The 13133-nt window shown below is 38.0% G+C and overlaps 1 protein-coding gene across 7 annotated transcripts in view; it reads left to right on the top strand.

The window, feature by feature from the left end:
* SLC4A10 (solute carrier family 4 member 10) overlaps positions 1 to 12320 on the top strand; it is a 302199-nt gene extending 289879 nt beyond the window's left edge. For 6 of the 7 annotated variants that reach the window (XM_036858559.1, XM_036858555.1, XM_036858562.1 and 3 more), the window contains 4 exons: positions 1817 to 1884; positions 4415 to 4531; positions 5370 to 5408; positions 10225 to 12320. In XM_036858559.1, coding sequence (XP_036714454.1) covers positions 1817 to 1884; positions 4415 to 4531; positions 5370 to 5382 — 198 coding nt within the window. In that variant the 3' untranslated portion in view covers positions 5383 to 5408; positions 10225 to 12320. The remainder of the gene's footprint in view (positions 1 to 1816; positions 1885 to 4414; positions 4532 to 5369; positions 5409 to 10224) is intronic. The other variant, XM_036858558.1, reaches the window with a different exon arrangement.
* The last annotated feature ends 813 nt before the right edge of the window (positions 12321 to 13133 follow it).

Below are 13133 nucleotides of genomic sequence, written 5' to 3' on the forward strand. Positions count from 1 at the left end.
ATAGAGACTAATCCATTTGCAAGGCATACATCATTTTAGACTACAGATTAGCTCTGCTCAAATGCTTAAATGTGTAATTTCAAACCAATGATACTGTCTACTCACCATGAATTAGTACTAATGGTATCTCCAAATAACATGGGGAATAGGCATAATACATAAGAAATAATGTACATCTGAGAGGTCTTAAAAGAACAATTTTCCTTGAAAAGTAACAGGGAAAGAGAATAGAATGAATTCCTGTAATGCAAAGGGGTAACAGACACATGCCCATAGCACCGCAGAGTATAAATGTAACATTGGGTTGGGGCGGGGGGTGTAGTTTATAAGCAGAGAAGTAGCAGATCTCATACAGTCCCCTGGCCTCTCCATTATTCACAGCATAGGCTGAGCATAGATATTCTGTATGCAGCATGGCTAAGGTCCCAGCAGAGGGGAGCCTGCCTTAGTCACAGGGCGGATGTGTAGGGAGAGCACTTCAAGAGTAAAAACGAGACTTGCCCACACATTACGTTATACATTCATAGGTTAGCTGAAGAGACTGTAGAAAACACTGTTTCTTTAAGTAACAAGAAATATGGCAATGGTTTGTTAGACTAGGCAGCATGCAAGTTGAGGACCCTAGGAACAGTCTTGCATGCCAGGAATAATGACATCAGCCAAAGGTCATGTGTTTCTGGAACCTGATTTAGACCAGCCAAGCTACTGCTAAGCTCCTGAAAGAGGGAAAGCAATGAGGCTCCAGGGCCTTCCCTGTTTTCTGTCTTCAGTTCCCATTTGGTCAGGAAAGTCACCTAGCTCTTCATCTCTACACAACTTAAAATTCCAGTTCTGGAATTAGAGCCGATAATTCTAACATTTTTAAATGGCCCCAAATAGTTCTCTAAACTTGAACGTTCCTAATTGACCCACTCGAAAATAAATGCATTAAATAGGAGCTATAATCTGGAGATAACTATGTTTATTTTTTGGTACATGGAAAAAGGTTAATTATAACATTATTGAACACTAAACCAGGACATTTCAGCGCTACATAAGATGATCTTCATCCCAAATATATACTTTTAAAACATCATATATGAAGAAATGAATGTATGAAGCATTACCATCCTTTGGGGGGGGGTGGAACATTGTCATTGTAAAAAGAAATCTGAGGCCTAAAACAAAAGCTTACGATGAGTCTAAGTGGAAAGCACTCCTGTGTTTTGGTCCAGAGAGGAAGATATCTTCTACCGTCTATTTCCAAGTCTCAAAGTATTGTCTTCAGACCAGCATAATCAGCATCACCTGGAAGCTTGTTAGATGTGTTACTTGGGCCCTGCTCCACACCGACTGAATCAGACTCTGGAGGTGTGGCCCAGTAGTCTGTATTTTTAATAACCCCTCCAGGTGATTCTGATGTAAACTAAAGTTTGAAAACCACTGCCCTAAATACATCTCTCATTCCTTTCTAACAGAGCATTCTGGGAATGTAATTTCAACAATGAAAATGATTACATTACCCATATGTTTGTCCTTGTAAAATTTAGATTATTTAAAAAAAAAAATCTTGGAAAATAACCATGTTTTACATTGAGTGACATGAAGGAGGTTATTGTTAGCATTTAAATTACTTTGTGGTATAAGACTCATTAATTACTTATGTTCTTGGTAGCTGATGCTTTATTGAAAAGACCTGTGCTAGCATTAATAAATGCAAACAAAGTGGAAGGTTCTGAGGTTAATGAGATAGTGAAACATTAATCTCTGTTTCTTCTTTAATGTAAAGTGGAGACTCATCGGGTTCACTTTGTATATTTTATATTTGTCTTGCCAGGAAGAGCAAAGTATGCTAGCTATGGAAGATGAGGGCACAGTACAACTCCCATTGGAAGGGCACTATAGGTAAGATATAAATGTAAAAACACACCAATATGAGTAATGGAATGTGTTGTTATACACTCTACTTAAGAATTTCATATGTGTGGATTCCTATAGAAGTTTGTTGACGTTGTGTTAGAGTAGAAAGAACTGAAACTAGGTGTTAGATTACCCTGTCCCAGTACTAAGTTCTGCCACTAGACGCTGACTATAGCCAAGTTGCTTAAAATGAAGCGAGGCAGGGAGCTGTTGTCTGAAGTCTTCTCCTATTTTATAATGAATATGAAAGCTCTCTTTCATATTCTGTGAAAGTAGTACCTGAAGACAGGTCAAGATTCAATTCTGGGATAAATGCTAGGTATTTACTAAATTCATCACATGTAAATGTTTGAACTCTGGGAGAAACAGCGTTTACCCCTTCAAAAAGACACTTCCAAAGAGATAAGCCATTTCCTGAATTGAAGGATTCAGTTATACCAGTCGTTTTAGGAAATATTTATGTAACTCTCCATAAAGAAGATTGTGCTAATCTTCTTTATGCACAAAGACAGAGCAAAAAAAGAAAAAAGGCAGACTCCTCTAAGTTATAATAAAACTTTTGAAAGTATTTGGCAAAAAATTATATATATGATCTCAAAGTGCTTAAGGATAATATAGGGCCATGCCAGTAAAAAAGCATAGAAGACATTTGTCTGAGGAGGAGATTTTTCATAGTGTTAAAAAAATAGGAGTGGATCTTCAGGGTCTAACTGTAAGACCATATTCCCTAGATTTAAAAAATATAATTATCTACCACTTAAGAGTGAGCACAAGTCTAGAAGACATTTTTCCTTTCTTTCTCTCTCTCTTTCTTGTTTTTTTTTTTTTTTTACAATATTTAAATTTTAAAATCCTGTTGATTGTTTAGTTGAATCAGCATATTCCCAACTGTATTCTATAGAAATCTACCTAGTCTCTGTGGTACCCCTCTTAAAAGGATTTTGTGGTTTAATTAGTCTGAAAAATGTTCCATACCACATTTTAATTTAGAGATTCACAATGCACATTGGCACATTAAAGACTCTGGTACTGGCATTAAAAAAAAAAAAGTTTAACGTTGTTGCATCCAGCATTTTCTAAACTCTTTTGCTCACAAGACTCTTTTTCACATAATATCATGAAAGACTTATATTCTACATGACATGCTTTTGGAAACTAGTTGATCTGATGCTTTGAGTTACCAAGGGCCGGATGAATTAGAGGTATTAAAGAACACATGTCCAGATTGGGCAAGGAAGGAGCCTGTGAGACCTGTTTTGCTCCAGACTCTCAGTGTTCCTCTTCAAAATGGAATTTGTTGCCCTCCTGTGAATGTCCACAATGAGGGGCATGTGAGGTCAGCTTGGAATTTCTGTAGAACATGACTTTTTCCACAGCAGAGAATCTTTTTTTACGTGTGGTAAGAAGAGTGCTGATTTCTCACCCAATGAAACTTTCTTCGACTTGGCCTGTGTTTTATCTCTGTTGATATTTGGTTGCCTTTCTAGCCCTGGGAATGTTTTAGAGAGTTCTAAATGGCACCTATAATTGGTGCAGTTTTAAAGTGTAAAAAATGCCTGCAGCATAGTACAGGCCCTGATATTACAGGCTCCCCCAGTCATTTGGAAAAACCTCTGTCAAATACACAGGCTGCCTTCATTTATTCAATGAATATTTATTGAGTGGATACCAAGTGCCAGGCTCTGTCTAGGTCGTGGGGGAACAGCAGGGGACCAATGGGCAAGAATCCTTGTTCTCATGAAGCTTATATTCAAGTAGAGTAGAGGTGAGGGGAGACAGGAAATAAACAAATGAACAAGTCATGTAGTACAGTATTTCAAACGGTGAAAAGTGCAACAAAAACATAAAGCAAAAAAGAGGGGTGAGGTTGCTATGAGGCGATGGAAACAGAAATTTTAAATGGAGCAGTCAGCAAAGGCCTATCTGAGCAGGTGACATTTGAACTAAGGAAGGAAAGGGTTATACCACGTAAAGGAACGTTATAGGCAGAGGGAAGAGCAAGTACAAGGCCCTGAGGGAGCAGAAAGCCTGTAGTGTCCCAGGACAGTCAGGAGGCCATTGCATTGTGGCTGGAGAGGAAGGAGCCGGGGGTGTAATAGCAGAAGGTGAAGTCAGAGGGTAAGGGTAGGGACAGGGCCTTACAGCCCATCCACTGGGCTTTTACTTTGAGTGGGTGGGAGCCACTGTCGAGTCTGAGCAGAGGGGGGAAGAGCTCTGCTGGGCTATGAATGTAGAGGCAAGAGGCCCAGCAATGAACATGCAGAACCTAAACTCTGTCATTTGAAATGGATTAGGAAAACTGTACCCCAAACCAGTTTCTATATAACTAGAATCTTTCATTTAGATTTTTTATTCTTCATAGTTTTTGGGGAGAGAAGTATTTAATACTTAATTTTTAATTATCAAAAATACTGTACAGACACATAAGACCATCCTATATTTAGTGTCTATCGCTAGATAACTGCAGTTTCTTATTTAATGTTTATTATTTCATTTTGCGTAAACTCCTATCTAGAGATGATCCATCTGTGATCAATATTTCTGATGAAATGTCAAAGACTGCCTTGTGGAGGAACCTTCTGATTACTGCCGATAACTCAAAAGATAAGGAGTCAAGCTTTCCTTCTAAAAGGTTTGAATTCTAAAATAATGTGAATTTATAATGATCCCAGTCATTTAATGACATGAATCCATTAAAAGAATAGCATTGGTTTCCATTGCACTTAGATCTAAAATCTTTCAGAAAATTCTTTTAAAAAGTGGGTAGAAATCGCAATGATCACATTTGTTGGTATGTTTTCAACATCTCCCTTTCAAATTGAAAGCTCACTCCAAAACTATGACAGTGGGGAGAAATGGTGCTACAAATGAGTCCCAATGCAGGACATTTTTGGACATTCATTTTGGCCTACTCTTTTGCAGTAGGATTTTAGTGTATTCCCTCATCACCCACTTCTCAGGACCCCCTTAGATGCCTGACCACGTTTTTCATTCTCCTGTTGTCCTTTTTAAAACCCATATGGCACATGCAATGGTAATTTTGTATTTAGATTATTTCCAGTCCCTTATTCCAACCCCCTGAAAAACCTTCCCTAACCTTTTTACCCCAAAACTTTCAGTTCCAGAAAGTTTTATCCATTTTTACTTCTCTGTATGCAAACATTACAAACAACTCCTGCAGTTGTGGATGATAGTTTTAAATGCATGAGGTGGGAAGAGTGTGTCCTTAAATATCAAGAGTCATCACAGGATTTCCAACTGCATTTTCCAGAATTTATAAATAAGAGTTCAAATCATCCAGTCTTCTTAGATGTTGATCTGAAGAAAAATCTCTGTATTATGCTAATATTTCTTCTTATTAAAGAGTGATTGAGGGATTTGGGACGGTGTTTAATTATTAATTTCCTTTATTTTCATGACCTTAAATTAACTTTTTCTACTTAATTTTTATATTACATTTTTGTCATAAGCTCCCCTTCCTAATCACTCTAGAAGCTGATTCCCCAAAGGTAAGACCCTTTCCCTCAAACCTATTCCTTGGTTGCATTTCCTTTTGTTAAATGGTGTCTTCTAGAAACCTGGTCAGCCTATGTTCTTTGTGTGAGTTTTGGGGAGGCAAAAGGCGTGGAGAGTCTTGGCTTTAGATCCAGTGTCACATTGAGTGTTTACGGTGTTCCTATAACCACTCAGCTCTTTAAGAGGGTTTGAAACTTGAGTAAACTTTTTTCCCCACATGACTTATACAAATGCATCATATACAAATCAACAAACCTCTTAGAACTGTATTTAATAATAACATCAAATCTATATATTTGAAAAAGAAAATTTATCCCTTGAATTAAGAAATTGCAAAGCTGGGAACTTCCATTTACACACCACCATGCTTCCAAAACTGCAAGCTTTATCTTCATGAGAACTATCTGGAAACATGGGTTAGAAAAAGAGGCGACATTAGACTTAGAGGATATCTCTTATTGATGGTTTTTGTCACCCCAAAATGGCATGCTGCTTCAGTGTCATATCTATCTTAAACAGCATAAACAACACCAACAGTGGATGTGCAGAGAGTCTAGGAGTCTTCCCCCCATAAAGCTGGGGGATTACTTCATGTTCTCTCTCTCTTTCTCTCCTTCTCCCTCTTCTCCCCCCTCCCTCTCTTTCTCTTCCTTCAAATACCTCCACCACTTTCTCCAAAAGGAGGTTAATGTAAGTTACTCAACAGGCTCTCTCAAAGACTTTTGGTTGATATTTTCTGTCTTTTAACAAGGCTTTAAAATCTTCATGTATTTCTTTGCTTGGCTCAAGCAGAAGTAATATTTTATTCTAAAACATGCTTTATCTTCTTTTCCCAAAGATCCCTGCCACAGTCTGATAGAGTCATCCTCGCAGTAGTTCTGATTTGCTAGACGTCTTGGAAGAAAATCAGTCATGAGAAGGGCAGTTTCTCAAACCTATTGAAATATATGCTTGTGGACCCTTTCTCATTAAAAATATGGCATTTCTCTGATTTTTAAAAATGTGAACTCCAGGTTTACGAGCTCAAAATAAAATGCCAGCCATGGGAATATGTGAAGAATTTGAGACAATCAGACTTAGAGATTGCTTTTCTTCCTGTACTCTACAGCTCCATAGTGAAAACTCTTTCTCTATTTTTCTTTGGTTCAAGCAACAGTTTTATGTCATGATATTTTAGGTACTCCTTAAAGTAAGTAAGTCAAGTGATGCTTTTCACCAGAAAAACTCAATTGTTTAAAATATGTGTCAGATTACTTCTCACAGTAGACTAATTCTAGTGAACAATGTAGTGTGCCTAAAAGCAGATTCAATTTTAAATAGATCACCCTTTATATTTTCATATAACCACTTTTTTCTTATTCTTTGAACCTATGTTCCCACTAACATGAGATTCAAAACTATTGTGGAATGAAAGTTTACCCAGTTTTCTTTACTTTTAAATGTGATAAAATCTGTAGCTTTCCACGTGAAAAATCTCTCTCGGTTAGTTATTAATGTCTTTCTTCTTCATAACAGAGGAAACTGGCAGAAAGAGTGTGGCTTCCAGAAATCCTAAAACCACCAATACTAACAACAGCAATACTCTCCCAAAGCCACCACTTTCTCTTGGTATCTGTTGAAGGCACTGAAGTGTGATGACCAGGAACTGTAAAAATGCTATACCTGCTAGCGTGTCCATTGGCAAAAAACGCCCTTAAGACCAGGTTCTCAGGGTCTCTCTCTCGAGACCTCAGCTGGCTTCCCAGCAGTCTCTGACACCCCACCCCTAGGTGTTTTCATCCTATCCCCCACTATAGGCCCCAATGCCTATCAGAGAAGCCTAGATACCTTTTCTGAGTGGAATTTGGCATAGCAGTTATATTTTCTCCATTATTTCATTCGCTTTATGTTGTCCAAAAAAATTCACCCAGCTAAACTGAAAGAAGGATCTAAGAACTGAGTGCAGGTTCTACCACATCTGCAGGATGTCTAATTTGATCCTAGTTCAGCAGCACTGTACATACATGGGACAAGCTCCTCCACAGCTTATTTAAATGAATTGATGGAAATAGGTCACATTAAAAACCACATCGCATCAGAATAGGTGAGCAACTGCCATGATACACTGACACCCAAGACCAGCATTTCTTGGGCAGGTACCTGGCAGCGCTTGGCTTTGCCTTGGTGGCAGAGGCTAGGGTCTAGGGACACTGCCCCTGCTCTCCTGTCCCCACACCCCGCCCCCTTCCATGCTGGATGCTTCTTTGCTCTAATCTCCTAAGCCTCAGCCCTCTCATGACTGCTTGGTAAATGTTATGTATATCAACTACTATGGTGTCATTGACAGATAACAGTTTCACAGAGTGCCTGGCAGCATGAAGGTAGTGGGTCACATTTTGCCCTCTCTTGAAATATTACTTCCTTATGTTTTGTCTCATCCATCTTGTGTCCCTTGGTCCTTACAAAGTACCTGGTATATAATAGATATGCAATATGTGTTTATTGTAGTAGCATGTAATAGATATGATATACATTTAATAAATATATATTGATATAATATATTTATTACAATGGAAGTTTAGAATTGATTGGCATCCTGAAAATGAATGTAACAAAGAATAAAGAGGGTAATAGCCATGCACTAAGAAGATTCAAGTCAATAATATTTTTTCATAGAAGTCTTGAGCTGGTTATAAAATTTCTGCTTCATTGCTGCAATCTGATGTGATATCAGAACCACTGGTTTTAAAGATGGGGGAAAAAAAAGCCCAATCATTTAATTGGTTATTGTTTTGTAACCAAACAACCAGTATGACCAAAGCAGAACGTCAGGAGGAAGCATGTCTGTGAATGATATTGACCTTATGAATCACTTTGTTTTCACTGCCTGATGGCTAATAGTGCCACTGGGAATTTGCTCACTTATCGAAAGGTTATGGAGCGTTGTGCCCACAGGAACTGGGAATGTGTAGAGACCAGTATGTCTCCGTCCCCACAGTCTCCTACAGATAGAATGTGCTTTTCTATCTTTCAAAAGTTAGAGCTCATTGGAATTGAGACTACCAGCCTCAGAATTCTGGCATTCAAGCTACAAGAAAACTTAGAGGCCATTTAGTCCAAAACTAGTGTGCAGATGAGGAAACCAAGTCCCAGAGAAATTAAACAGCTAGTCCAAGGTCACACAGCTCATTCTTAGCTTCCTGAAACTGAATGTCATCTTCCGACTCCAAGCCCAGGGCTTCCTCTACCTGCCCCCGCTGCCTTTTCTCATTGGCTTTGTTTGGCAGAAGACACTGGGAGTCAGGTAGCACCCAGGGAAAAGTTAATTTGGAAAGTAGCGTAGCAGGCACTTGTCATCGGAAAGGAACTTAAAGTAGAAGAAAGTGAGTCATGCAGATAGAGGAGTTAAAAATACAATTAAGCCTCTCAACACATCATGTGCACACTGTCATCTCTTCTCATGGAAGGAGAACAGAAAAGAGGAAAAGTGGCTTTGCTCTGACCTGTAAGTACTGTGTGCTGAGAAGTGTGGCAGGCACAAGCCCGGGTGCCGTCGACACCCGCTCACACCAGCTCTCAGCGCTGGCGGCGCGCCAGAGATGGCAGAAGCTCCGGCACTTCTTACCTGATGGCGCCGGGTGGCGGTGACAACTGAGAAGGGCTGTTTCTAGCTTGAATTGGAGGAAAAACAATTTAAAAAACACACTCTTAGAATGTGTCTTAAGTTATTGACCACTACGAAAGCTGCACAGGAGGCCCTGTAGGAAAAAGGGGGCTTTAACTGTCCCTTTATTTGGAGAAGAGTTATATAAAACCAAGGGTTTCCCCACCATCAACTATCTCATAGTTATATTAAGAGCCCAAGTGAACAGTAAAAATGTGTGGGTTCTTGCAGCTCAGGGCCCCAGCGGCCGGCTGTGGGTTGCCCTCGAGGCAGCAGCAGGAGGGGCCCGGGAGGGGCCTCAGCGTTCGGCTTGGCCTGTGCCAGACGTGGCCGGGAGGGAGCAGAGCTGGCCCTTGGGAGTACGCATGTACTACTCTTGGCGTGAGCTTCATGCGTGTCAGCGCATTATTTGAATTTCGCGTGAGAAGTGTCAACTGGAGAGTAGGAAAAGTGAACATCGGAAAAATAGTTTTTAAAAAATAATAGAGTCACATTACCAGTTTGCCCACTGATAAAGTTAATTGGAGAACAGTTAAAACAGAAGCCACTTGGGAATGAGTTTATTCTGGAAGGAGTGAGGTGAAACATCGTTCCTCTGATGGACAGGAGGAGGGTTTGTCTGTGAAGAGACGGCACAGGTGTTTGGAGGGCAGTGTGCGGGGTGACCGGGTCCTCCCGACCAGCAGAGGCGTGTCTGTCCTCTGGACGACAGCGCAGTTCTCACCAAAGATCAGAATCCAGTCTGTGCACAAAGGATGCGCCACTTGCAGCAGGGCCCAGAAATACCTACTGCGACATCTTGTTTATGTCATTCATAGTGTCAGTGCTATCTTAAGACAGGGGCATGACTGGCATTTTCAACAATCATCAGTGATTCATTTGCACAAATGAGGACCATGGTATTAATCTTGCATGCTTTGGGTACTGTTTTTAAAATGTCTGGTTTTTGTTTTTTGAATTTCCCTTTTTCTGCAGTTCTTGGTTTCTGTCTCACTGAGTGCAGAGGATTTTAATTGTTGCTATCTATCTATGCTTCGCAGCATGAAAGAGCAATGCCTAAGGGCCCTTGTGGTGCTTTGGGGTTGATGGGTTTTGTGTCTGAACCAGCAGACCTCCCAGTAGCCATGCTGGATTGAAATAATACATTTCTCCTTTTTCCCCTGTAGCACTGAAAGCCGAAAAGAGAAGAAAGCTGACTCAGGGAAAGGTGTTGACAGGGAGACTTGTCTATGACTTGATCTTCAATTTATTTTTTACATATATATGAGAGGAGTGCCACAATTATTCATAAAACTGCTTTGATCATGTATTATAAATTCTGTCTTTCATCCCAAATCCACCTTCATACTGTAAGTAGTGCAATACTCGTTTCATTTCTGTGTTTAAACTTCTGAACAGTGAGACACCCTTGTGAGCATATACAATAGCTAATGCAAGAATCTCTGTGTTCCTTGCTGTATTTTAGACATTTGTAAACACTAGATTCTCATTGTCAGTTTTACGAGAGCAATAGCTTTCTTAAAGAGATAAGTCATATTACCTAGTTTGTATTTTCCTACTTAGGGACCTGAAGATACCTGATAATTTCATTTAGAAGAATTCTGAAAGGTAGTCTTACTTCTTTTTATTTTTTATAGCTTAGCATTAGTGACTTATTTCGAAAGACCCAAATCGAAAAGTTAGTTTGAAAGCATTTTTTAATAATTGTATTTATGCATTTCCTTGATTTAATATGATACATTTAATACTTAAGAATTTATATGTAACTAAAACTTAAAGTCATTTTGAAAAATATATATGGAAACCTATTCACAACTTGTTTAAACGAATCAGATACTAATGCAAAGAGTCAAGTAGTATTTGCTTAATATTCAGGTTGTGATTACATGATCATATACTAGGCTTGTATGAAATGCTTTAGAAAAACTTTGTAGGTTTTGTGAGATTTTCAATATAAATCTTTATCAGAAATATGCTGTTAAATTTACCTCCCATTGACAAAAGTGTTTTCCAAATAAACCTATTATATACATACTTGTGGAATGCCACATGGTGAGTTATTGTACATGAAATTCCACTCCTGTACAGTTATTCCACTGCTAAAGGTCATGGACTGCTTAATGCTGCTTCTGAATCATGTTCTAATGTTAGACTGATGGGTCTCCAATTGTCATTTTTTCTTCTGCAGAGCTCTTTTCCACGTTTTAATTAAATGCATGCTGTAGAAAACTAATCTTTTAAATGAAAATTTCAGATTCTGTTTGAGACGCTTCTGTAGATATTTCAGTCTATATGAAATAATCCATCTTGACTAAGTTTATATGAGAGGAAGGAAAGTTAAGAATTTTTGAGCATTACTAAAAATACAGTATTTTATTTCACTTCAAATGAATGTGAATTAATAAAGACGAAATCTCATAGTGCTCTTGTTTCCTAAGAATTACCAATGATCATCAACCTTATAATCTTCAGCGTCCAGTTTTACAATAATTCAGAGCCCTGTGGCTTTCCCAAACTATGAATTAATATTCTGAGTATAAGTGTACATGAAAAGTGAAAAACAAAACCAAAACAAATCCTCTTGTGATTAAGCTTATGAAGGAAATAAACAACAAAGCCTCCACTGGGTTCAACATTTTGATGCCTTCTGTAAAATTCCCCTCACAGTCTTTCAAGGAGCCATTTCGTTTATGGAACATAAGCCTAAAAAATATAAGAAGAGTTTGTAGTTAATAAAGTCTGTGTTTATAAATGCCAAGGAAAAATACAGAAACTTTACATTCCAAATGCATTGCCTTTGTGTATTTTATAATACAGATACTACATGTAACCATTCCCATTGTTTTATGATTTAGACTAGCTGTACATGCTAGTCAGTCCCAAAAGCAGCCTCCTAGTGTTTTAATATGTTAATAATTGTTCTGTTTAAAATGATCATAGTGAATTAAAACCTTCACATGATCACCTATTTGAATAAGCACTCATATCCAATGAAATTCTGTATTTCTGAGTATTTTTATAGTCATTTTGTTCTTGTGTGAATTTTAATGCTATCCCTATGTTAATCTTAATATTTTGAAATCATATAAAATATAAGAAAAATGTAGTGTTATATATTTCCTCCTAATTTCAGATTCCTGGTCAAAATTACTGAATATCTTGAATGTAATTTATTGCAAAGTTTAAGTAATGTGTAAATGTGACTAGGATATTGTGTTTTTCACAACTAAGAAATGTTATGTGGAAATAAATATTTATCCTAACTAATTTACTTGCAAATTTTAAATTGTGATGCAAAGTGTTTTGTCTTTTTTTCCTTATCAGTGTAGAACATTTTGATTGAACGTAATACTTAAATTTAGACACACCCGTGATGTTAAACAAACTTGGTGATGTAGACGTTTCAAGAGTATTCAAACAATTTGAACTTTATGAACAAACTGTGATGAGAGCTATATTAGGATGTACCTCTTCATTTTCCCGGAGAGCAGTGACTTAGATACAAATGACATTGTACCCATGACTAGTAAAAGCTTCTAAGATCCTTAGTAGGATTTCCCATTACTAGAACTCCTTAGGCTTCGGTTTTTACCCCTCTTGGGAAAAGCATTTTCTAAAATTTGTCATCTCCCTGTTTGTTACAGTAGACCACTATTCTTTTGTAGCCATCTAGCAATATGTTATGGAGGTAACTGCATTCAGAACTGTAATGTACTGGTTAGTATTTTTCTCTTGACTCATGAGTTTACTTTGTAATTGCTATCACTTAGCAGCCTTCAATATTGGGAAGTTTCTCCTAGATATAATTTGAGTATCTCCTTGGTGTAGTTTAGCCTTATAGAAACTCTCCATTGATGATTCACTAGCGACTTGTATTTCAACACAATCCCTAAATCTTTTAGGATTTTTCTTGGCTTTTAAAAGTGTGGCTCATTATTTTTTTAACCTACACTGATCTACCTCTGTTTCTATTGAACTTTAGCCTCTTTGCTTCTAGGGGTGGGACTATTTTACTATCATTGCAATATTGCTCTCCAAATTTTCCAATATATCTCTCTTGTGTATTCATACAATG

This window comes from Balaenoptera musculus, chromosome 7 (genome assembly GCF_009873245.2).
Source record: "Balaenoptera musculus isolate JJ_BM4_2016_0621 chromosome 7, mBalMus1.pri.v3, whole genome shotgun sequence".
Classification (NCBI taxonomy): domain Eukaryota; kingdom Metazoa; phylum Chordata; class Mammalia; order Artiodactyla; family Balaenopteridae; genus Balaenoptera; species Balaenoptera musculus.